Raw genomic sequence first — 27767 nt, 5'->3', positions numbered from 1 at the left:
AGTCTCATGAAGAGAAAGTATGGGTCGTGATATTTGAAAGATCTAAAAAGCACTTTTATAAAAAAAATTTATATAGATCAAGTAGTGACATAGATCTAAAGTTTTGAGGAATCTCACCGTTAGATCTTCAAGTTTCTTTTATACGGTTGAGCTTTGTAGATTGTCCTCGTATATTTCTCTTAGTTGAAATCACGATCAAACAAGCTCTTGGATCACGGACTCGAGGGCCTTGGATGGATCAGCCTTGACTCGTCGGTAGGCGCCGCCGAGACGGAGTTTGACCGGTGGATTGAGTGGAGAAAATTGAGAGAAGTTGCGAAGAGCTCTCACACCAAGAGTGAGGGTTGAGATGGCAGGGAGAGAATAGAAGCCCACCCCTCTTCATGAAAGCTCCTAAAAAAGTATTTAAATGATCAAGGTCTTTAACTAATGGCTAAGGATTCATCTCTAAGGCTATATTAGAAGAGAATTGAAGATGATTAGCTGTCGATTTTGATTGTTGAAAGAACAAATTTTAAGCTCATAAAAAAATTAACATATTAAAATCAAGCTCAAAATTGATCTGATTTGGGTCAATTCTAGATTCAACTTGATTTGCTCCAAATTAACCCAAATTAATTTAAATAAAATGACGACTCAAAATCATAACAAACTCGACGTGGCCAAGGCGGACTAATCCGAGTTTAATCAAACCCGATCGAGCCTAATTTCGACTAACTCGAGCTAATTCGTGCTCGAATTGAACCCAATGGGCTTGATTAAATCAATCAAAAGACTCTCAATCACACTCGACACAAAAATCGAGGGTCAACGAGAGGGTTGCCAAAATTTAAATGAGAGGAACCCTCACACACATTAAATGCACTTTAAATGATGACCTAAAACTACACAACACTGCACACACATATATATAATAATAATAATATATAATATAAAATACATAATAATAATGTGATACTCATCAAAAATCATTTCTTGATCTAGCACGAATCTCGAGACTTATGTTGGAGAAACTCCACATCAAATTCTAGTATCATCAAAAACCGATTTCAACAAACATAAAGTCAAATTGAATGTTCTGTAGAGGAGAACTCAACCGACACCCAAGATCAGTCAATATGAGCCTAATGGGGTCTAAATCAAGGAGTCGAAGGCATATTTGGAAGCCTTCAAGTATTAATAGAATAACAAATGATCTCCGAATATGGCCATGCTACAGTCGAATCGATCAGTCGATGAGATGAATCCAACGAGCCCAATGATCACTTAATTTTGACGTCCGTTTTAAGGCAATTAATTTTTGATTAGACGATCATGATTCGAGGAGAGTTGATATCAGCCATTCATTTAAACACTCCAAGTGCCTTATTGTGTTCTCCATATTTTCTAGCCATGTCACTATAAAAAAAATCATAAATAGACCCATATTCTTCACATGAGGGGAGGGAAAAAAAATAGAAAAGAAAGGGAAGAAATTTAGAGCTCTCTTTCCACACGAACTTACGTCAGAGTTTTTTTCCGATCACTGCGAGAGAGTTTTCCCAACATTGATCGCGATCAGAGTTCATATCTGTTCTCCAACTATTGTCGAGAACTCTTCTCTGATGCTACGAACACTGGATCTCCTCCCAACTATTTATCGCCATCCGACTACATTCTTCCGACCATCTTCGTCCCGCCGACTATGGTCCTACCAACCATCGTCTGCTCGACTACTATCTTTTTGTACCATTGTCGTCTTGACTACAGTCTTCGACCTTCCTGTTTGCTGACTACGGTCCCTACCGACTAAACATCGCCCCACCGACTTATGGTCATGCCGACAAGCGAACCATTCAATACTTATCTTCCAACTTCCCACCATGTAATGCGCTCATATAGATATGTAATTTGCTATATTGAGCCAACGCCCTGATGTAGGCAAAGGCGGGGTCAACTCATGTCTCCAAAATAATCTGAATTTGGCTTCCACTTGGTCTATGTAACTCAATCAAATATGAGCTGAAATTTTTAGCTATTTTATGAGCTGGTCTGTAGTTCATTAATTGAACTTAAGGGTTTAGCTCATTATTAGTATGATTTTAGTTCTATTTATCTTATATAAATGTACTTTTATTGCTTTTTAGTTTTTAATTATGTAAGGTCTTTTGAATCCAAATCGGCTTTTTGGTAATTCCAAGATTGCTTTTTCCCATAGTGGCTCCTTGAATTCCACCATGGCTTTTTGTGTTGCCCCTTGAGATTCCGGCCGGCTGCTGGTCTTCCGTGCCTGGGACTCTTTCCCGATGCCGTGGCTCCCTTGGTCCGTGCGGCCTCCTGTCCGGGTGGCTGCTTCGGTTCCTGGTTTGGTGTTGATTTCGTGAGCATGGGAAGGATCTATGCTTCTATGTTAAGTGCTTGTTTTTGTGTTAGATAATTAATGTATGTCTTTTGGTATCCTCTTTCAGACCTGATTAACATATGGGAGGATTTGTAATGATTTTAAAGAAGTTATGAAAAATGTTATATTTTTGGAAAAGCTTTAACCTGCGGGTATTTGCTTGGAATCCTGTGGGCTCTTTCCACCTTCTTTCTCATCCCCTCTCGAAATCCTGCGGGCTCTTTCCACCTTTTCTTCTCGGGCTTCTAACCTCTTTCGTCTCTCCGCCAAGTGCACGTCCACCTGTATCTTTCTCAAGGCATGCACAACTTTAGGGTGTCTTTTATTTTATTTGAGTCGTTTGTAAAGGTTTAAGTTATTAAAAATCAACGTTTTGTTAGTTTTATATTTCTTTCGCGGCTTAGTCTATTAAGTTATCTCTCCTTTTTTCTTCGTCCCTTTTACTTCTCTTATATAGTCTGTCCCTTGTTTCTTTTTGTCGAATCGAAGAATTAATGGGTCCCCTATATTTTTTGTGGTCGCATCAGCCCTCCTCTGAGGAGGAGGACATCCTTTGTAATCAATAAATAATATAGTGGATTCATCAAGATGGGATAGGCTTTTGATTTTTTTCTCTTTCCAGGCTTTCCAACGAAAAATTTTTTGTTCTTATTAATTTTTGTACACAGCTTAAGAGTGAAAATATCACTCTGCTGACTCAAATTTTCTAGCACACAACAGTTTTGATGCTCGTCTGTGCGAAAATAATTCTTAGTTATTGGGGGGGGCGAGACTTATGACAATTTTGTATCGCCCCTAAAGTTTTATTTCAAAAAACCAATGTTGGTGCATCAATTTTGTGAGAGCAAATTTGATTTTTCATTTGCTGTAATTTTCATAATGTGGACTATAGTAAAAAAAAGTCCTCTAATATTTTCAACTTCTCAGACAATTCATTGCAACCAAATTTCATTAAAGCCACAACAAATGTAAGGATGTTCAAGAAAATTTTAAGGCTCTATGCAGGTCTTCAGCTTGGAACCTTCTTGGGGCAATGTCTTAATCAAACATTTTAAAAGGCGAAATCGGAATCGAGGCGTTTTTGGGCTAAGCGAGGCGAGATGCGTAAGCCTCAAAAATTATAAAAATAATAATAATTTTAAATTATGAATAATTGACAAAAATGCTCAAAAAATAACAAAATATTACGCAATTGTGAATTTGATTGATTTGTTCTAAGATAACATTTGTATATTAATGGAAAAGAAGATTTAAATAAAACCACTAAAAAATAAACATCTCTTTTATGATCAAGACCTAATCAGCTCATCATCACTTTGATTTCTTCAGAAGATCTTTATAATAATATCAAATCTTCTCAAACTTCTTATCTCTATTATTTTTCCTTTATCCACCTATATCAGTTAATTTTCGTTAGCTCTAGAATTAAACAATAATAACATAAAAAAATAATTCATTATATTTAGAATACCCTTATTGAATTCTTTTTGAAGCTCAATCTACTTGTTTCTTTCTTTTATATACATGAGTTAGTTGCCTTCACTGTCTTCATTGACTTGAGTCTTCCTCTACTTCAACTTCAGAAATCAACATTCTTAAAGAGTAAACCCATCATTATCAAGATTGTAAATCATCAACAAGTAAAGGTCAATTCATTATCAATGCTTCCTTGCTTCTGTAATTTGAGCATGTCTTCTTTCAGTTTTTTTGTTTAAACATAACAATAAACAAGTTTGTTCATGTCGATCCTGTGGCTCAATCAATTCTTCACTTAGTGTGAATTTATTTGAAGATGCTCTATTACGCTCGCATGCAGAGCCGAAATGTAGACTTAAGAGAAACTTTAACTGCAAAAGCTTTCAATCAGGAACAATCATCTCTAAACGGATCCCACCTACGTGTCTACTGAAAATGAAAATATTATATGAATATTGAATAAGTATAAGACATTGAACATAAATATTAAAATTAAATTATAACAACCGTAGGGATCGTGTTTTGTAGCATCTGGCTGCTATAAATCCAAAACACTCCCTCTTCAGATGACATATTCCTCAAGTTGATCATTCACTTTGAGGAGTATAGTCTTCTTCAGAAATGAGTCTGTCCATACAATAAAACAGGTTTTCATCTCTTTATCAACATTGGAAGTCTTTAATCATAATGGAAATTGAGGGGCGTTTAAAAGTATGCCAGATAATAATAATAATAATAATAATAATAATAATAATAATAATAATAATAATAATAATAATAATAATAATAATAATAATAATAATAATAATAATAATAATAATAATAATAATAATAATAATAATAATAATAATAATAATAATAATAATAATAATAATAATAATAATAATAATAATAATAATAATAATAATAATAATAATAATAATAATAATAATAATAATAATAATAATAATAATAATAATAATAATAATAATAATAATAATAATAATAATAATAATAATAATAATAATTGATACGTCTTCAAAAATCATCTTGATCTAGCACGAATCTCGAGACATTTATGTTGGAAACCTCCAACATCAAATTCAGTATCATCAAAATACCGATTTCAACAAACTTAAAGTCAAATTGAATGTTTCTGAGAGACGAACTCAACGACACCAAGATCAGTCCAATATGAGCCTAATGGGGTCTAAATCAAGGAGTCGAAGCATATTTGGAAGCTTCAAAGTATTAATAGAATAATCAAATGATCTCCGAATATGGCATGCTTACAGTCGAATCGATCAGCTCGATGAGATGAATCCAACGAGCCCAAGATCACTTAATTTTGACGTCGTTAAGGCAATTAATTTTTGATAGACGATTCATGATCGAGAGAGTTGATATCAGCCATTCATTTAAACACTCCAAAGTGCCTTTGATGTTCTCCATATTTTCTAGCCATGTCACTATAAAAAAATCATAAATAGACCCATATTCTTCACATGAGGGGAGGGAAAAAAGAATAGAAAAGAAGGGAAGAATTTACGAGCTCTCTTTCCACCGACTACCGTCAGAGTTTTTTCCGATCACTGCGAGAGTTCTTCCCAACCATTGATCGCGATCAGACTTCTATCTGTTCTCCAACTATTGTCGGAACTCTTCTCTGATGCTACGAACACTGGATCTCCTCCCAAATATTATCGCCCACCGACTACAATTCTTCCGACCATCTTCGTCCGCCGACTATGGTCCTACCAACCATCGTCGCTCGACTACTATCTTTTTGACCACTGTCGTCTGACTACAGTCTTCGACCTTCGCTGTTTGCTGACTACGGTCCCTCCGACTAACATCGCCCACCGACTATGGTCATGCCGACCAAGCGAACATTTCAATACTAATTCTTCCAACTCCCACCATGTAATGCGCTCTATAGAATATGTATTTGCTATATTGAGCCAACGCCCTTGATGTGGGCAAAGGGGGGTCAACTCATGTCCAAAATAATCTGAATTTTGGCTTCCCTTGAGTCTATTAACTCAATCAAAATTGAGCTGAAATTTTAGCTCATTTATGAGCTGGTCTTTAGTTCATTTATTGAACTAAGGGTTAGCTCATTATTAGCTATGATTTTAGTTCATATTTATCTTATATTAAATGTACTTTTTATGCTTTTTATGTTTTTAATTATGTAGGTCTTTTGGAATTCCAAATCGGCTTTTGGAATTCCAAGATTTGCTTTTTCCCATAGTGGCTCCTTGAATTCCACCATGGCTTTTTGTGTTTTTGCCCCTTGAGATTCCGGCCGGCTGCTGGTCTTCCGTGCCTGGGATCTTTCCCGAGGCCGTGGCCCCTTGGTTCCGTGCGGCCTCCTTGTTTCCCGTGGTGGCTGCTTCGGTTCCTGGTTTGGGTTGATTTCCGTGAGCATGGGGAAGGATTTCTATGCTTATGGTGCTTTGTTTATTGTGTTAGAATTAATGTAATGTATCTTTTGGTATTCCTCTTTCAGACCTATAAATATGGGAGGATTTGTAATGTTTTAAAGAAGTTATGAAAATGTAATTTTTGGAAAAGCTTTAACCTGCGGGTTTGCTTGGAAATCCTGCGGGCTCTTTCCACCTTTCTTTCTCATCCCCTCCGGAAATCCTGCGGGCTCTTTCCAACCTTTCTTCTCGGGCTTCTAACCTCTTTCGTCTCTCCGCAAGTGCCACTCCACCTGTATCTTTCTTCCAAGTGCAGCAACTTTAGGGTGTCTTTTATTTTATTTGGAGTCGTTTGTAAGAGTTTAAGTTATTAAAATCAACGTTTGTAGTTTTAATTTCCGCGGCTTAGTCTTATTTAAGTTATCTCTCCTTTTTTCTCGTCCCTTATTCTTTTATATAGTCTGTCCCTTGTTTTCTTTTTGTGATCGAAGAATATAGGGTCCCCTATATTTTTGGGTCGCATCAGCCCTCCTCTGAGGAGGAGGGACATCCTTTGTAATCAATAATAAATATTAGTGGATTCATTCAAGATGGGATAGGCCTTTTGATTTTTTCTCTTTCCAGGCTTTCCACGTAAAAATTTTTCTGTTCTTATTAATTTTGTACACAGCTAAGATGTGAAACATATACTCTGCTGACTCAAATTTTCTAGCACACAACAGTTTGATGCTGTCTGTGGAAAATAATTCTTAGCTTATGGGGGGGGGGAGACTTATGCAATTTTGTATCGCCCCTAAAGTATCAACCAATGTTGCATCAATTTTGTGGAAGCAAATTTGGATTTTTTCATTTGCTGTAATTTCAAATGTGACTATAGTAAAAAAAAGTCCTCTAATATTTTCAACTTCTCAGACAATGTCATTGACAACCAATTTTCATAAAGCTCACAACAAATGTAAGGATGCTTCAAGAAAATTTTAAGCTCTATGCAGTCTTCAGCTGGACTTCTTGGGCAATGTCTTAATCAACATTTTAAAAGGCGAAATCGGGAATCGAGGCGTTTTGGCTAAGCGAGGCGAGGCGTAAGCCTAAAAAATTATAAAAATAAAATAATTTAAAATTATGAATAATGACAAAAATGTCAAAAAATAACAAAATATTACGTCAATTGTGAATTTGATGATTTGTTCTAAGATAACATTTGTATATTAATGGAAAAGAAGATTTAAAATAAACTCACTTAAAAATAAAACATCTCTTTATGATCAAGACCTAATGCAGGCTCATCATCACTTTGATTTTCTTCAGAAGAATCTTCATAATTAATATCAAAGTCATTCTCAAACTCTTCTTCATCTATAATATTTTTTCCTTTATCCCCTATATCAGTTAATATTTCGTTAGCTCTAGAATTAAACAATAATAACATAAAAAAATAATTCATTATATTTAAGAATACCTTTGAATTTTTTTGAAGCTCCAATTTCACTTTGTTTCTTTCTTTTATATACATGAGTAGTTGCTTCACTGTCTTCATTGACTTGAGTTTCTCCTTCTACTTCAACTTCAGAAACATCAACATTCTTAAGAGTTACCCATTCATTATCAGATTGTAAATCATCAACAAGTAAAGGGTCAATTTCATTATCAATGCTTCCTTGCTTCTGTAATTTGAGATGTCTTTCTTTCAGTTTTTTGTTAAACATAACATAAACAAGTTTGTTCATTCGATCTGTGGCCAATCAATTTCTTCTCTTAGTGTGAATTTGATTGAAGATGCTCTAATTACGCTCGCATGCAGAAGCCGAACATGTTAGACTAAGAACTTTAACTGCAAAAGCTTTCAATTCAGGAACATCATCTCTAAACTGACTCCACCAACGTTCTACATGAAAATGAAAAATATTTTATGAATATTGAATGAAGTATAAGACTTGAACATAAATATTAAAATTAAAATTATAAACATACCAGGAGATCGTGTTTTGTAGCATGCTTGTGCTGCTCTAAATCCAAACACTCCCTTCTTCAGATGAAATTCCTCAAGTTGATCATTCACTTTGAGGTAGTCTTCTTCAGAAATGAGTCTGTCCATATATGTATACAAACAAGTTTTCATCTCTTTATCAACATTGAAGTCTTTATCATAATGAAATTGAGGGTTTAAATAGTATGCAGCCAGCAGCATGTAGTGTTGGTGTAATTGACGATCCCACTTTTCATCTATAATATCCCATATTTCTTTGTAGGTACTTTCTTGACCTCCCAAGTCTTTTGCAATATCTTCTTTAGCCCTATTTATTGCTTCATAAATAAATCCCATAGCCGGGGCCCTCTCACCATCAACTATTCTAAGCACCTTAACTAATGGTGTTGTTGTCTTCAAAGCATAATTTGTACTGCGCTAAAATGAATCATCTTTCATAACAATTTTTTTTTACCTGTTTTTCTTCTTGTTTTTTTGCCCATGAACTTTTATCCCATTCTTCAGAAGCAAACATAACTTTCAAAGGTTGCCTTAACACCTTGAATCTCTGCAATGTTAAATATGCAGTAGCAAATCTTGTAACAGTAGGTCTATATGCAAGCCTCTTAACGCCACCAGTTATACGTTTCTCACAGAAATTACATTTCATGTAAACATATCCCTTCTTTGCACCTTCGCCAGACACTTCAACTTGAGTTCCATATTTCCATGCAGGATCTTTCCTTCTTGTACCACTAGTCATATTAATAATAGGACAGATTTTAACAATTATTTGTACTATCAATAATAAAACAACATGAATACAAAAATGTACCAGTCTGCCGGGGGTCCAAGGGGGCGCTGCCCCTGGCGGGGTTTGACCTGTTGTATATGCTCAATACAACATTTTATTATAAGAGTAATTTTGAAATTCTGCTTGTTGTATATGCTCAATACCGAGCATGTACCGCTCAGTACCGAGCATATACTGCATGGTACCGAGCATGTACCGCTCAGTACCGAGCATATACCGCTCAGTACCGAGCATGTACCGCTCAATACCGAGCATGTACCGCTCAATACCGAGCATATACTGCTCGTTACCGAGCGTGTACCTAGTGGTACCGAGCATGTACCGCTCAATACCGAGCATATACTTGCTCGGTACCGAGCGGTGCTGGCTCGGTACCGAGTATGTACCTAGCAGTACCGAGCATGTACTGAGCAGTATCGAGCATGTACTGAGCGGTACCAAGTTTGTACCTGCTCGGTACCGAGCATATACTGAGCGGACGAATGAAAGAAAGCCGAATCAGGAGTTATTCAAGCTTTTGTTACTGCACCTCAAAGTCAAGACCACAACACCGCTCACATGCTCTTCCGACCTAACCGAGGCCTGAACGTTTCCTGCACTCACAACTTCGGCTTCGTTTCCTGCTTTCGAAACCGTTATTGCTTTTGAATTCATTTCATGCGTCATCTCCTTCTGACTTCGTCTCCTGCACTCACGGCTTCGTCTCTTTCCCTCACGGCTTCCCCTCTAGTTCGCCTTTCAATTCTCACAGGAAGCCCTAATTCTATACGCGAATACACAAACACGAATCAGCTGCGTCGTATTTACATATATACCGAAGAAAAAATTTCGAGGCGGTGCCTCATACCGCCTCGAGGCGTTACGCTCTAATGCGTACGCCTTGTGCGAAAAAATCGTAGGCTTCATTGGATGGTTCGAGGCGTAAGCCCTGATACGCATGACTTCCGCCTCGACTTGAGGCGCGACTCAATGCGGATGCCTCGTCCGCTTTTTTAATGGTTGGTCTTAATTTCGACCTTGAAAAGGCAATAACGTTCTAAAGAAAGATTAATTTTTACATTTGAGTCGGGATACACGCGACATTCTCCCCCACCCAATCAAAGTATAATCAAACCCAGGGGGATTTGATTTGACTTCTTTCACACAGGTTAATATTATTGAGTCTTGCTCTGATAAACAACCTCGGATATGTCAAACATCTTTGGTGGATTCTCTCAGCCTCTTTCGCACATGTTAACATCATCGAACAATGCTCTGACAAACAACCTTGGATAGATCAAACATCCTTGGAGGATTTTCTCGACTTCTTCAACACATGTTAACGTCATCGAACAATGCTCTGACATTCAACTCTTTTGTTGTTCATTTCTGGAAAAAAATCTAAAAATCCTTTTGGTTGAATTGGGATTTTTTATTTGTTTTCATCAAAAGTAACAAATAGTTTAAAGTTTAGTAGCTTGTTTCCTATGAGTGTTTCTTGTTTGATGCTTTGATTGAACTCATCTAATTCTATATTTTATGCTTGATGTATATTGGAAACCCAAGACCCTAAAATGCCCGACATCATTGTACTTTCCCTTTTCATGTGGTTTTTGACATGTGATCTCTTCCAGCTGACTTGGGTGAAATTTTTAATCTTTTAGGTTGTACACTTGATCTTATCATGGCACATGTATAGCTGAAACTAATACCATGATTCTAGTTTTTGTTGCTTAATATTAGGACCCACACCTCTGTAAATTATACCAGCATTGATGTTTACTATCCACGGGTGACTTTATACAACATAAAACTTTTAAGAATATAGATATTGCGAACCATAACTTTATCATCTAAGGGGTTCATTTGCATAGAAAGAGAATATTCTAGCACTTCTTGCAGGTTATTTATGTGTGATCACGATCTTTTATTTATCTTTTTTTTTTTCTCTTCCATTTTTGTGGCTGTAGCCTGTATGGCTCTGGGGAAGTAGCCTTGATCACTTAGTTTTTTTTTCTCCTGAATGTGACGTTGTAAGGCAGAATTATTCAACTACTTAGCATAAGCGTACTTATGCATCAGACCATTTCTTTCTATATACTTGGTTTAGGTATTATCCTTCTATCAATTTTGAACTGCTGATAAGCTTCTGTTCATTCACATATTTTTGTGATTGTAATGTTGAGATTTAGTGGTAAATAAATTTATAAATTTTCTCAGACTTGTATGTTTGTTTGCAGTTTCTGATTTTATTTCTCATTATTTTTTTGTTATATTTATTTTTTTTATTAAAAAGCCAGGTGCTTACCCTTCACATTGAATTAAAAGAAAATATATGCAACCTTAGGCAAAAAATCGAAAGCAAAGAGAAGGTTGACTTTCTCTCTCTTAATTGAATGGTACTTAATTGCATCACTCACAGGTTGATGGGCGCATAGGATTGGCCGCAATGTATGGTTCAGGATGTTGGGCATCATCAAAAGATCCATTTGGAGCTGCATTTAATGTTGGTTGTTGTGCCACTGGTGCTGGGGAGAATCTTATGAGAGGTTTTGCTGCTCGTGAATGCTGCTTATCATCATCATTGTATGAAGCACTTTACACCCAAATTCTTATCGAGTCCTGTTGAATGCAAACTCTAAACCCTCTCATTGAACATGAATTTTGGATTGATGATATGGTTATCTACTCATTTATTATAATTATTTTTTTTCATATTGAACAAGGCTTGGCTCGAAGTCTGCCATGATGTGATATGCGAAGAATGGCATGCTTCAAAATATATATGCTAGGGGTGTGAATTAGTTGGAAATAACTAAAAGTCCGAACTAATTTAATTATTATGCCAATAGGCTTTTGCTTTGGTACATGGAAATTGGTTCAGTTCTTTGTAGCCAGTCAATTATGCCAAATAAAAACCACCCCCCCCCCCCCCCCCCCCCCCCCCCCCCCCCCCCACACACACACACACACACACACACCAATTGAGTCCTAAATCTTGAATTCAATTTAATACTAAAACATTGATTGATTGGAACAACAAATTCAACATCCAGCCTGACGTCGGTCTGAATTGGACTGGGTCCAACCGTCCAACACTTGCTACAAGAGCTGGTTCACCCCAAAACCGAACCCTTCAGATTCAGCCATTTGCAACAATGCAGAACTTTTGGGGTTTTTCAGTTTTTTACTTGTTTATTTTCTTTTAGAGTTTGTTTCAATTGTATTAATAGGTCGGTAGGTTTGCAAATTGGGTAGTGAATAATAAAGGAGTTTTCTCTTAGCTCGTGTTTCCTATATTCTGGTGTACCTCCACTAGGTGGTGGCCTTTTCCTTGTGTTTCTGCATTCAGGTTCAGAGGTTTATCGGCCTCTTGTTGTTGGTTCTAGCAACCAGGCCTCTTGTTGTTGGTTCTGGCTACTGGTCGTAGCGGCTCTTTCCTTGTTGATTCTTGAGCTAAGTTTTTGATTTTCAACAACATGATTTCAGCTGATATCAGAGCCCATTTATTAGGAATGCCGCCAAGAAGGGTTAACCAATGACCCATTCAAGAAAATATTATTGAAGAGCTACAAAGGGAAATTTCAATTCCAAGAAAGGCTTGCTGAAATCGAAGTTAGTTATCCTATGGATCACCGAAATGGATTGGAGGAATAACATCATGAAGAAGAGGAAAATCTCTTTCATCTAGAACTTTATAGCGAGGAGGACGATCTGCTACTTCGCTACTATCATTGAGAGCCAAGAAAACCCCCTCCCGATTTCAAAATCAAGATGGATATTCCGAAATTGGAAGGTCGGTTGGATCCGAATGAATTCATCAATTGGCTACATATCGTTGGGTGAATTCTTGAATACAATGAGGTACCTCTGTAATGCAATGTCAAGTTTGCCATTAAGGTAAAGATCAATGCCTTGTTATGGTGGAAAAAGTTGAAGCATTCGAGGACGAACCAAGATCACTTCTTGGGCCAAGATGAAGAAGATCCAGCAAAAATTCTTAGTGGAACATTATTCTTAAGATATGTTTCTTAGATTACATAACCTTAAATATCAAGTTTTTTCGTTAGAAAATTTTGTTGCCGAATATGAACAATTGGGGCTGAAATGTCATGGAGCCAAAAGAGCTCATGATCGCTTGTTTTCTTGAAGGACTGAACCTATCCAACACCAATGTGGTCCAATTACAATCTTATTGGACATTTGCTGATGTAATTAATTTAGCCCTCAAGGTAGAGAAATAGCTGCGACAAGGTAAAAGGAAGACAACAATAGTAGAAGGGCCGAGCAGTACAAGCAAAAAACCTGCACGGCTGCACCTTTGGCGAGATGGTGAAAGAAACGGCTTCAGTTGCTGCCAATCAGAACTAGGGGCGGACCCTTCTAGACTAGATTACATGACTTGCAGCCCGCAAATGTTTTAGATGCCAAGGTTTTAGACACATCGCATCCAACTCTCCTACTCGTTGATTGGTTACATTGTTGGAGGAAATACTGCAGTAAACACTAATTTCACAAGAGCTAGCAGTCAAGAAGACGGTGGAACACGTCTTGCAAGATTTTGGAAGGCAAACTCTTAGTGGTTTGACGCCTCTTGAATATTCATTATGAAAAAGAGCATGAATGACTGCGTCATAATATTCTTTGCACAAGATGCGCTGTACAAGGCAAGTTTCGTTGCCTTGTAATAGATGGTGGAAGTTTCGAGAATGTGATACCCAACCTTATGTTAGAACAATTGAAATTGTCTACTACCCCACTTTCGAAACCATACCAATTGGCATGGCTAAAGAAAGGCAACGAGACATATGTCAACAAGAAATGCTCGATCCAGTTTTCTATTGGAGGAATTTTTCAAGAAAAGGTGTTGTGCGGTGTGGTTCCCATGGAGGCTTGGCATATCCTCTTAGGGAGGCTTTGACAATTTGAATGCAAGACCACCCATGATAGGTTCCACAATACGTATTCACTGCATAATAATGAGAGGTTTGTAATATTTTGCCTTTAAAAGAAAGGTCCACGATTGAGCTTTCAAGTTAGGTAATCGAGTCCCAGTTTATATTCATGCATTCCCTACGGGAGGCCCATTACGGAGCGTCGCTAGTTATAATGGAACTTTAGAAGAAAATCCACCCCAAGCTACACCTCCTGCGACATTCCGAGGGTTTAAAACATTCAATGCTATTTTTCTCAAGGCTATTTCTGCAGGCTTGCCTTCTATATGTGACATTCAACACACCATTGACTTCATTTCTTGATCAGTAATTCCCCATAGAATGGTGTATTAAATGTCTTAAAGAATATGAAGAATTACAATGACTAGTTTGATGAATTGCTAGTTAAGGATTTTGTGTAGCCCAATGCACGCCCTTGCCAAAAAAGGGCGGTTCATGGAGAATGTGCATCGACAGCCGTTCTGTGAATAAAATAAACTTGAACTGCTAGTTTTCCCTTCCACGAGTGGACGATCTATTTGATCAGTTAGGCAAGGCCACTTATTTCTCAAAAATAGACTTGCTAATCGAATATCATCAAATAAGAATGGGATTAGGAGAAGAATAGAAAATAGCTTTCAAGGCACATGATGGCTTGTATGAGTGGACCGTCATGCCATTCAGACTTTCATGCGATTAATGAAGTAGATATTTCTATCTTTTTTGGGAAGATTTGTTGTCTTTTATTTTAACGACATCTTGGTGTATAGTCCCACGGTGGAAGAACATATTCAGCATCTTTGACGAGTATTTGAGATATTACAAGAGTAGTGTTCTTGACCAATACCGCCAAATGCAAATATCTAGTTACCACTATTAAATTTTTGGTTTCGTGGCCTCTTTAAGATGCATAGAATTGGATCCCATCCCGATAAGGTTGCAACTATTTAGGAATGGCCCACACCTTTTTCCTTTATCAAAGTAAGGAGATATGGACTGGCATCCTTTTACTGTCGCTTTATTAAAAATTTAAGTTCAATGGTTGTACCTTTAATTGAACTTCTTAAGAAGCCTTAATTCACATGGTCCAAGGCTTCACAAGTCAACTTTGGCAAATTAAAGCTCCTAGTGACCTCGACATCCGTACTAGCCCTACCAAACTTTTTCCAAATCTTTTAAGTTGAATGTGATGCTTCAAATATCGACATTGGAGTAGTTTAAGTCAAGGATGCCATCCAATAGCTTACTTCAGTGAAAAATTGAACGAATCTTGCCAACGCTATTCCATTTATGTCAGAGTTTTATGCTCTTGGTCGGGCTTTACAACATTGGAGTCATTACTTGCTAGCATATGAATTTGTTTTATTTTTTAGATCATGAAGCCTTTAAGCATCTTCATAATTAAGGAAAGCTAAAGGGAAAACATGCCAAGTGGATGGAATACTTATCACTTTTCCATTAAACTTTGCGGCACAAATCCGACTACACTAACCAAGTGGCAGATGCCTTTAGCCATCGCGGCATCTCCTTAGCTTCCTCAAAACCCTCCAACTAAATATCGTTTGATCGATGCTATTCAAGATTTATACGCACATGATTGCTCAATAGATATGGGAATGATGTTGGCATCACACTAATAAACTTTTTCACATCAAACACAACTTCCTCTTTTTTAGGTAAGCGATTGTGCATTCCACGATGTTCCATGCATGAGGTTTTAATATATAAGAGCCATGATGGAGATTTAGCTGGCCACTTTGGCCGTGATAAAACATTGGCAGTCATCCAGAAAAATTTATACTAGCCACTACTTATTAGAAACGTGGAGAGATATATTAAAAAGTGTAGTACATGTTGTATAGATAAGAGATAATGTATAAATACTATTGGTATAATGGATTATATTTGTCATTGCTAGTACCAGAGTCGTATTGGGTTGATGTCAGTATAGACTTCGTGGTGGGACTATTGCCTACACAATGACAAGGTTTTTGTTATGGTGACAATTAACCATTTTTCAAAATGACGTATTTTGAGCCGTGTCGAAAAACTCCAGATGCGTCTCATATTGCCATTCTTTATTTCCAAGGGAGAGTTCGACTTCACAGGATTCCTTTAACTATCACGTTTGATAGAGATGTTAAAATTTTTAGTCACTTTTGGAGAACTTTATGGGCGAAAATGGGTACCGAACTACAATTTAGATCTATTGCTCGTCCATATATTGATGGACAAACAAAAATCATGAATAAGAGCGTCAGGAACCTCTTAAGGTGTTTTATTGGCAAAAACATTTGTTAGTGGGATCTTATCTTATACCAAATCGAGTTTTCTTACAATCAATCATGGTACCATTCTACAAGATGAAGTTCCGTTAAGGTAGTCTATGGACGAAATCCTATTGCCCCACTAGGTGGAAGGTGGGCAAGGAGATAGGGGGGTTAAAGGGGGATTAATTACTTACCATATAAGACCAAAATTGGCAGGGGGTTATAAATATTTATTTAGGAAAAGATGACTGATTTGATTGGAAGGAAATTATGAAGGTTTGTTTAGGAAAAGATGGCTGATTTGAATTCAAATTTGGGAGGGAATTTTGAAGGTTTATTTAGGAAAAGTGGGCTGATTTGAATTCAGATTTAGGAGGGAATTATTTAGGAAAAAATGACTGATTTGAATTTAGATTTGGAGGGAAAGAGGGCTGATTTGAATTCAGATTTGGAAGGGAATTATGAGAGCTTATTTAGGGTTAATTATGTTGTTTTATTTTCATTATGTGATTATGTTTGTTGTATTTTTTCTTTGGAGTTGTTCCTAGCGATTTGTGGAAAGCTGATCTACCTCTCGAATAGTAGATCAACTTGTATCTTGGTTTGTTGTGCCTTTATCAAAAAGAATTTGTCCTTTCTTGTTGATTTTTGCTGCATTTTTCCTTTTTTATTGCTGTTTTTGCTGAGTGTAGGCCAGATTTCTATAAAATTAGTACCCCCAATTGCCATGACCACATATAATCCTGATGCTTAAGCAAGCATTAATGAAATTCACAAACTTCATCAACAAATGTAGAAGCAAATATCGAAACAAAATACTACGTATTAAAAACTGGCCAATAAAGCAAGGAAACAATTTAACATTCAAAGGAGATTTAATTTGGATCAACCTATGGAAAGTATGGTTTCCTCCCTGCTCTTATGGCAAATTTAAGCCAAAGGTGGATGGACCATTTCACATTTGTCAAATGCATTAATGATAGTGCATATCAATTAGAATTACCTAGTTACTTTAATGTATCAATTGCTTTTAATGCTTCAGATTTGTCACCTTACTATGATGATTCATCGGCTTCCATTAATGGCAAAGCCTCCCTAGCCGAGGAGAATGATGCCAGTCTGAATTGAACTGGCTCCAACAGTTGCTCCAAGAGCCGGTTCAACCCAACCGAACTCCTTAGGTTTGACCATCTGCAGCAATGCAGAACTTTTGGTGCACTTCAATTTATTACTTGTTTTTTTTTTTTCTTTTATAGTTTGTTTCAATTGTATGAATAGGACAGGAGGCTTGTAGATTGAGTGGTGAATAATAAAAATGGAGTTTTATCTCGGTTCTTGTTTCTTTCCTGTATCCATGTGTACCCCCACCAGGTGGTTGCCTTTTCCAGCCCTCTCCTTGTTCATTATTAAGTTTTTGGTTCTCCACTAATAAGATTTCACATCCAGACTTCAAAATATGGAATTTAAACTGTAGTATGTATTTTTGATTGGATTAAATTTGAAAAATCTATTCTAAAGTTCAAATTTCAGGCTATAATATAGATTATAGACTAAAATTAGGATTCAAACTTTTATTAGATTTTAACAGAGTAGAAGTTAGTAATTATTTTATGTTTTGTCTTTATTATATATTTAAGGATATTTTCTCTATTATTATATTCCTCTTTTATCTATGTTGTATTATAGTGGTGGAGCTTTAGGTAGTTTTCAATTATTTTAACATGTTATCTGAGCTCGAATAGGATTTAACTATAAATCCCCTCTGCTCTCGCTCGTCCTTGTCTCTTGCTATTTATTTTGCACCCTCCCTTTGCTTGTTATACATGTGCGCTATATCTGTCGTTTTGCTCACTCTGCTTGTGCTCTATGGTTGCCCACTATATCCGCATGCTGTGGTCGACCACATGCTACATTAGCCTGTTGCACCCACATGGTGAGCTTTCATGCCATGCCCATTCATTGTGTCTTTTCTATTGTGTTTGGTTGCTACGTGTGTTCATGTATCATCGCCTATAACTCTACGTTTCGCTACTTGTCACGCTTTCCACAGACCTCTCGTTTTCAGCCTTCTTGCTTGTGTAAAACTTAAGAATGTTATCGTTCATGTATTCCCACTTGCACGTGTGCTAGTGAAACAATCTCATTTAGTGATTTCTTCTCTGCGAACTTATTCGAGCTCAACCCTTTGATTTATGATTAATTAACTCATCATTTTCCTCATCTTTTATTTTTGGTATTTGGTGATAGCTTCCCCTATTTTTTTTCTTCAAAATGAAACCATTCTCTAATATTGGTACCATTATCAAACTCACTTTTACTAGGGGTCTCAATATTTGACACGACCGAAAACCCCGACCGAACCCGACCCGAAAATTTCGGGTTAGGGTCAACCCGAACCCGAAACGGGTCGGGTTCGGGTTCAGCATTTTGACCCGTTTCAAAAATCGGTTCGGGTTAACCCTTTGACCCGAAAGTGACCCGAAAACCCGATTTTGACCCGACAACCTGAGATTCCCGATTTTGACCCGAAAAGAGGAGATTGACCCGTTTTTGACCCGAAAAAAGTCATTTTTTTGTTGGAAACGGGTCATTCGGGTCGGGTCGGGTCGGGTTGACCCGGACCCGAAGCGGGTCGGGTTCGGGTCGGGTAAACTGACCCGTTTTTAAAAACGGGTCGGGTTCGGGTTGACCCGAATAGTGCCGGGTCAGTTTCAGGTTCGACCCGAACCCGACCCGTGACCCGAAATTGACACCCCTAACTTTTACCAACTTTTATAGGTCTCATGAGAAACTTCATTATCTGCACTATGACTATTGAACTTATGGACACCACCAAATATATTAAGTGAGAAGCCTTTGACCCTGCGGTTATCATGTGGATTTTCTATATTCTAAACCAACGATTGCTTCCACCATCATGTTTAAGGAGACTTCAATAGGAATGTTTGGTTTTTCTCAGTTCCATATAACTTTAAGATAATATCATCTCTAGATTATAAACTCTCTACTATGACATCTTCACAACATGGTGACAAATGTTTTCAAGATTATTTTAGTACATTGAAAGGCAAATGTGATAAATTTCTTCAATATGACCTCTTTACCACTTTTCCCATTGTTTGGCAAAAACAAACTAAGAAATATCTTATTTTCAAGTCTCTCTATAATTCATCCATTATAATATTTTCAAGCTTAATTAATGGCGTATAATTAAGCTAGTAAGAGAAGCTCCATGTTTTGTATAGAGGTTTTTTTTTTTCAAAAATTCAAATTCCGTCGCTTGGCGGAATTTTAGGCAATGGCGGCAGAACGTCCGACAACTGGTGGTCGGAAATATGCTATTGATTATCATTTTCCTAATTGTATTCCTCTTACGATAGAGGAATGTTTGGCTACGACGGCAAATCAGACGACATTGGATGGTCGTAATTCTGCATTGGGTTCTCTAATTACTGATCGCATTTCTCTAGATTCTGAAACTAAATCTCTAGTGTTTGGTTCGCGTAAATTTATCAATGGTCCGCTGGTTATTAAGGAACCATTTGACATTCCGACGAAATCATCAAATCAAGTGGTTGGAAAAGGAAAGCATATTATAGATAATTTGCAGTCAGATACTCCTCGGAAGGTTTCCAATAGCAGGCCAAATGATTTTGAATCATCTTCATCTTCGGGTGTGAAGCTTATTGTGAATAGGTTTGGTAATGGACTGGCCAAACCATCTGCTGTAATCGAAACAAAAGTTCCTAACGGAGGCTCATTGGGTGGCTGTGATAATGTTCAAGATAAAAATATAGATAGTGATGCCCCGGTGATTGAACCTACTGTCGCTGAAGTTGGTAAAGGCCCTGTTAATCCTTGGGCTAAGCGTCCTTACATTAAAGTTAATCTATCAAACAAAGAATCTTTCATGATAGATGATGGGATAGCTATCAAATTGTTTGAGCCAAATGTAGAAAGTAATGCTGAAAGACTAAAACTTTCAGTTGTGGTGAAGGTCTTTGGCAGGAACATACCAGTTAATGTGATTGCTGAGGAGTTACGGCGCCAATGGAGTAAATTTGGTAAATTTCATCTGACGATTTTGGGACAAGGTTGGGTTTTATGCTCATTTTTCTCTGGTAATGCATTGGAGAATGTTCTATCGGGTGGACCTTGGTTTGTGAACGGGCACAAGTGGGTCTTGACAAATGGAACCCCAAGTTCTCAACTAATTCTTTAAAAGGATTGTCATCCCCGGTTTGGGTAAGGATGCCTAATTTACCACTCTATTGTTGGGATGAGATTAATGTGGTTAGGATTGCTTCGTTGATTGGGAAACCTCTTCTTATTGACGGGGATATGTTTCAATGGGGGAGGAGGAAATTTGCGAGAGTTTGGGTGGAAGGTGTGGATGGTCATTTTTTCAAAAGGTGGAGTATGAAAAGATATCTTCCTTTTGTTTCAATTGTGGGAAAGTGGGACATTTGGTGGATGTTTGTACCTTGGTAGAGAAGGAGAATGAAGGTTCTGGAGTGTTCAAGCCGGATGCTCAGGTGATTGGTTCTGAAAAACTGTGGTCTTTAGCCAAAGATAATGGGCCTTCTAATGGACCTTGGGTTCTTGTTGATAATAGGAGGAGAAGGAAGGGTTTTGTGCCATTGCAGAATATAACTCACTTATACAGATCTGGAAATGAAAATAAAGCACGATTGGCTGAAGGTAATAACTCGGGTCTGGCTAATGTGCAGACGGTTATTGAGGAGATGAAAGGTTTGGAGTTACCTTTGGTCATTGAAGAACAAGTTCTGAGTCATAATCAAGCTACTATGGAGGACTGCAACTTGAAAGAAGCTGTGAATAATCTTTCAACTTCTGCTGGAAGAAGTTTGGTGCCATCTTCTGATTCTGGTATGAATATTCTCTTCCTTCTTTAGTTCCTTTTGTTGAAGAAAACAAATTTAAATTGCTGGAGTCTTGTTGTGAGGAAGAGGGAGAATTGGAAAAATCTGAAATGGTGGATGTGGTTAGGGGTGAGGTGGAGGAGGGAGAAGTGGAGAAATCAGATGTTTTCAACTTAATGCTGGACTTTTCAGTTGAGAAAACAGAAAAAGATGTTGTTGGTGATAATAAAGTGGAAGTTGTTGGTGGTATGGAGAATGGCGGAATAGGAAGTTTTAAGCCCAAACTTCAGAAGGAACTAAGGTCCCTTGGCCCTTTGAATTCTTCCTCCAGGCACAAGAAGGTAGAGGGTTTGATTAAAAAAAGGGGCGGGGTCCTTCCCCCATGGTGGACAAATGAGTTCTATTGACTTTTGGAATTGTAGAGGGACTAATAAAGAGGAAGTCTCTCTTTATTTGAAGGAATTTGTTAGAGACTGTGATGTCTTCTTTGTTGGAATTGTTGAAATTAAAATTGCCACTCCATTGATAAATGTGAGGTCAATAAAGTGATGGGAAATAATTGGGATTTTTTTTTGTTCCATCTGAAGGTTTGTTAGGTGGTATATTGGCGCTATGGAAGTCGGACTTGGCTTCCTTTTCTGTTATTGAATCTTCATCCCAATGTGTGATTGAGGATTTGGAGATAGTGAATAAAGGCAGTTGGTTGGGTTCTACAGTTTATGGCATTAAAGACGTGTATAAAAGGAGGATGTTATAGGAGTGCTTGGAGAGGTAATCTAGATTGGAACTTCCTTCGATAATAGGAGGAGATTTCAATTGTATCTTGTCTTAAGAGGAGAAGAGGGGTGGTAAGAAGTTTTCTTTTTTTTTAGGTCCTCAAGAGATGCAATCATTTATGAATCATAATGATTTTCATGATGTAGGGTTGGTTGGACCAAAGTACACTTGGTGTAATAATAAATGTGATAGTGCGCGTATTTTGGAGAGGCTTGATAGTTGTCTTTTGAATTCCAAAGCTATGGATGTGATTCAACAGGCTTCGATTCGTCATTTGGCTAGGATTGCATCGGATCACTGCCCTATTGTTTTGAAAATTTTCAATGTGCAGACTTGCAAAAACAGAGGTTTTCGGTTTGAGGATGTATGGATTTCATATCCGGCTTCATTTGCAGTTGTGATCAAGTCATGGAGTAAATCTGCTGGTGGGGATGCAATGGAGGTTCTTAACAAAAAATTTCTTAGAGTCATGAGGGCTTTACACTTTTGAAGCATAGCCAAACTCAAGAACTTAGTAGATTTGAAGGAGTTATTGAAAAAAGAAATAGCAGAACTTCAATTGGAGGAGGCAAACGGTAATGGGTTTTCAGAAGATAGTCTTCAGTTGCTGAGATCAAAGATCAGTGAGCTGAACGTCACTCTTGTCCGGTTGAGCACGTGGTGGAGACAAAGAGCAATGGTTAAGTGGGCAAAAGAAGGTGATATTAATTCCAAAATTTTCCATTCTTATGCTAATGGTAGGAGAAATTGATGTAGGCAAGCTTTGGGCTGCTTGCTACCTCTTGGTTCTTGTCCTTGGGCTGCTTGTTGTTCTCGATTTAGGGCCTTGGCTGCTCTCGGGTGGGCTTTGGCTGCTTGGTTTTGAGCTAAAAAAGTTGGGTTCTACTTAGTTTTTAGCTCATTAATTTTTGAGCTAATTGGTAGCTCATTAGTATTATGGAGCTTGCTCTTCCCCTTTCCCTTTGTCTTCTCGGTTTTCCCCTGGCTGTTGCTGTTCTCGTGAAAAGGTGATGGGGTTCTGCCCCCTTTTTCCCTGGCCTCATCGGTTTCTGCTAGTGCCACCCCTTGTATTCTGCATTGGGATGAACTTGGCTGATATTTGGGATGCCTTTTCAGCTACTGTTTGGCCTGTCTCTTGGCCTTCTATTTTCCTCTTTTTCATTGGTTTGAAAAGAGGTGGGTGACTGTTTGGTTTCCCCCTTTCTTCCTATATATGGGGGCTGATTTGAGGCTTGAAGGGGTTGTTATAATGCTATTTTTGGGAGTCTAAACCTGCGGGTTTCGTCGTGGAAAAGCTCGAGAGCTTGTTCCACCTCTTCCTCTTCTCCTCTCTATAGCTTGCGAGCTATGTTTCGTCTCTACTTCTAATCTCATTCTTCTTCCCGCAAGTATCCACCCCATCAATATCTTTGTTCTCGACGATTGGCAAGCAAGTTTAGGTTTTTGTTTTTATTTCATGTGTTTGTAAGCGTCAAAAGTTGTAAGTGTCGTTCTATATTATAAAAGTGAAGTTGTTTTTGGTTTATTTGTTGTATTTTGTCTAGTTTGTTTAATTTTTGTGTCATTTTATTATTCTAGGAAGTTTATCTTTTGCTTGCAAAAAATTAGGGGTTCTCCTAAATTTTTGCTTGCATCAGAAATGCTAATTTCATTTTCCAAGTTAAGAATGATAATCGTAGTCTTAAGGAAGATCAATTGGACATTGAATAAATTTTCCTTAATTTCTTTAATAACAAATGGAGGTATCAGGAGTGTGATCTCAGAGGTTGGCCTTCAGCTTTGAATACATTAAGTTCCGATTTCTTTAATTTCTTAAATGCTGATTTTTTTATTGAAGAAGTTTAATATGTTGTTAAGGAACTTGGAGGGAACATTTCTCCAGGTTTTGATGGTATTACATATTCCTTTTTGAAAGCTTATTGGAAGGTCATTAGGGAAGATGTGTGGAATGCTATACGACAATTTTTATTAACGGGTAAGATGTGTTCCAAATGGAAGGAGACTTTAGTTGTCCTTATTCCCAAAATAAATAATCCCTTGAGTCCAGCTAATTTTCGGCCCATCAGTTTTTGTTTATCGATTTACAAAATTGTTGCGAAGATGTTATTAAATAGATTGACAAAGGTTATGAGTTCTTTGATTTATGACGTGCAAGTTGCATTTATTAAAGGAAGGACTTTGTCAGATCATATTCTTCTTGCTCAAGAGCTCTTTTACAAATTCAGACATTCGAAGTCAAAAAAAGGATTGGTGGCTATTAAAGTTGATATGGAACAAGCTTATGACAGTATGTCATGGGATACTCTAAGGCATGTATTGGAGTATTTTTGGATTTCCTACTATGTTTTCTCAGCTTGTGATGGAATGTGTAGAAGACCCGAAGTTTTCAATTTTGATTAATGGTAAAAAATAAAAATGGATTGAGGCTAAAAGTGGATTTAGGCAAGGATGCCCGCTATCTCCATATCTTTTTATACTATGCTCTCAACTATTGTCTAATGCTTTCCATCAGAAAGGAAAGAAGTTTTTGTTTTGATAATGCTTAAAAATATGTCATTTACCCTTTGCTCAGTTTTTATTGAAAATAGTATTATACATCAATCATGCTACCCTTATAAATCCTCACAAAATGGTGCAATTGAACATAAGCACCAACTCCTTGATGTTAATTTTGGGGAGTTTATATTATAATAATCCGCTTCTTAGTTAACAGTGTCTTCTTGCGCTTTGATTTGATATTTTTTTCCTTATTTGTCTTAATAAGCCTATTTTTTCCCGGATTAATATTTTTTATTGTGTTTGTTTAACCCGTTCACTTTATCCTGGCTGTGATAAACTTTATTGTTTTGCCATTAAATGTATCTTCCTAGGTTATTCTCCTACTCAAAAAGATATTATTTATGATCCATGTGCTAAATACCTTCATGTTTATGTTGAAATCACCTTCAATGAAGAATCATTGTTGCCTTCTGTCTTCTCCACTATATTTTCTCTAGTGTTCCACTTTCATCTCTGGCTTTACTGCCTACTCTTTTTCTACCTTTTTAATGAAGAATCATTGTTTCCCTCCTGTCTTCTCTACTAAATTTTCTATAGTATTCTACTTCCATCTTTTGCTTTAGTGCATATTCTTTCTCCACCACAACTTTATACTTTTCGCTCTTGTATGCCTTCTTTGAACGCATCTCCTTCTATCCCACCTATTATGGTTGGGCATCCATCTACATATGAAATCTTATGCATCCATCTTATAGTTTCTCTTTGAAAATGTACACAACACTAATAGCTTCTTGATATAGTCTTGTACATCATTTGAGCATTTATCATTTTTTTCATCATTGTCTTCTCCCTCTTTGTTATCCCTATTCCCAGGACATATTAAGAAGCATTACATATAGAGTGAAACTTTTCTAGTTTTTTACTCGGAGTCAGGTTCTCTCTTTGTGGAGTTTATTTATAAAGTGGATTAGAATTTATCCTTCGCCCTGATTCCCTATAAATCGGGCTTAATTTCCTTCAATAAAATCAGCATGAAAATTCTGCCAAAATTCCTCTTTTTTTGGTTCTTTCTACTCTGTTCCAAGATGCCGGCACCTGCATATGGCATAAAAGCCAAGATCCTGCCGCTGGCCTTGCCCTGAAGTCTACCCGGGCACTGCTCCTATTGTCGGTCCCTTGCGGCTAAATACCCTTTGCTGGCTGCCCCTGATATTTTCTTGCTGATTCCAGAGCCAACCAATAGGATGAGAGGTTAAATACAGCAAGGGGATTATTGTCTTGGAACAGAGTCATAATTCAGAAGAGAAGAAGTGATTTGATCTGAAACTAGAACAAAATAACAAGGAAAAGTGTTTTACAATAAGAAAACTAAACTTAAGATGCTTCTAATTTGATTGATAAATCATAAGGATCTCTCTTAAAAGAATTCCTGGTACGTTTTCTATCCATTTTTGTCTCTGATTGCGGCCTTACACTGAGAGGTTGACTGAAGAATTGGGATTTGTTTTTAAGGTTTGTTGATTATCATTTTAGGCACACAAATATTGATTTCTTGTTTGTCATTCACTTCCTTTCATTCAATTAAGGACTGCTTGATTCACTTAGATAATTCACTGAACACAATTTACTTAATTGCCTTCCTGTTTGGCAATTCAAAGAATTACTTAAATGTTAATCCTGTTATTTGCAGATCAAATGAAGGTCCAGCTTCTGCTTGTATGAAAGTTCTTCGTTCTGTGGTACGAGAAGGAAATCATTGCTCCCATGATAGTGGTGCTGGCGTTTTACTCGTGCAGGCTGAAACTCTGCAGGTTTGTGTCATTCTAATCCCAAAAATTTTCACTGTTCAATGTGATCCCTAAACTCAGCAATTTTAAAGCATATTAATCATATTCAACTTTTGTCCTATTTTCTACAAATTTAAATGGGATTAATCTTAAAAAGTAAAAATGCTATCATGAAAAGCTTTCCTTATCCGTTTTGTTTAAATTTGATGAGTTAAGTGGGACTAAATTGACACCCAAAAGTTTTGGAATAAAATGAACCAACTTAAAAAAAAAAAAATCCTGGAACCATATTGATCATTTGCTCATGATTTTATGGAACTAAACATCTTTTAGGCTACAGAAAGTTCACCTCGACTGAAAGCTGTAGAGATGGTTGCAGCTTACACGTCTTCATCTTTTGGCGTTGGTTACTTCGGGAGCTCTATGGATCATCCAAAGGTATCTAAATTAAATATATCATGAAAATTTATATCCGCATTAGATATTTCGATTAGAACTATTTTTATGCTGACGATATTGGCCAGACTTATGATATAATTTCATACAAGAATTTTTAAGCATGTAAGTTTGGCATGCGAGTTGCAGCTAGTTCATCAGCTAATGAAACATTTCACATCAAATGTATTCTTATAGGACTTTCAAGGTATCAGTTTTTAACTTAGACACATTTCGTAGCTGTTAATGGAACATACTTTTTAGCGAGTGGGTTATCAAATTTTGTAGCAACCATTATGATATATGAAAAAACTAAATCGGGTTTGGTTACACAACTAACTTTGAAGATAGTTGATAAGAGGCATTTATTACTAAGATTAGAAGATAACATCAATAAGATGATGAGGAGATAAAATTTTATCAAAATAATTTAAAAGAAAAATGAATGGTTAGATGACGATTTGTCCTTTAACAATCCTAAAACAAAAAAAAGTAGAAGATTTATGTTAAATAGGTTCAAGATCACATGTAGAATCCAACATGGATTAAAGGAGATTGGCCCCCAAATATTTGAGACGACTGATTTTGTAGCAATCATTATGATACTTTGAAAAGTTGAAATTAGATTTGATCGTACAAGCAGGTTTTACTTTTGGTCCGGAAGGCAGTACACCCCGATAACACGGGATACAATGAAGGGATAAAAGGACATATTTTGTCTCAGAAGAAGAAAAAATGCATAAACCAATAATAAATTAAAACAATTAGGGTTAATAATGAAAGAGAAACTTAACTTTCATTGCATTGTTATAAATTCAAAAATAGTACACCAATACAAAATGGATACTACAAGCAAAGGAAATATCAAATAAAACAAATGATAGGAAAGAAACTACCAACAACTACAACAACAACAACAACATCAAGCCTTTCTCCCACTACGTGGAGTCAGCTACATGAATCCTTTTTCGCCATTGTGTCCGGTTAAAAGTCAAATTCTCATTTAAATCTAATAAAGAAAGATCATTTCTAATATTTTCTAATCAATTTTTTTTAGGTCTACCTCTACCTTTCTTAACATAAGTCAAATCTAATACCTCAACTTTCCTAACTGGGTCATCCGAAGGCCTCTGTTTAATGTGACCAAATCATCTAAGGCGAC

The 27767-nt window shown here is 36.9% G+C and overlaps 1 protein-coding gene across 2 annotated transcripts in view; it reads left to right on the top strand.

Annotated features, from left to right (window-relative positions):
• LOC110097906 (putative threonine aspartase) overlaps positions 1–27767 on the top strand; it is a 53325-nt gene that overhangs the window by 19492 nt on the left and 6066 nt on the right. For both annotated transcript variants that reach the window (XM_020824547.2, XM_020824546.2), the window contains exons 8-10: positions 11443–11606; positions 26074–26194; positions 26504–26608. In XM_020824547.2, coding sequence (XP_020680206.1) covers positions 11443–11606; positions 26074–26194; positions 26504–26608 — 390 coding nt within the window. The remainder of the gene's footprint in view (positions 1–11442; positions 11607–26073; positions 26195–26503; positions 26609–27767) is intronic.

Source organism: Dendrobium catenatum, unplaced genomic scaffold, assembly GCF_001605985.2.
Source record: "Dendrobium catenatum unplaced genomic scaffold, ASM160598v2 fragScaff_scaffold_1720, whole genome shotgun sequence".
Classification (NCBI taxonomy): Eukaryota; Viridiplantae; Streptophyta; class Magnoliopsida; order Asparagales; family Orchidaceae; genus Dendrobium; species Dendrobium catenatum.
Note: the sequence above shows the minus strand (reverse complement) of the source record. Positions and strands in the feature narration are given on the sequence as shown.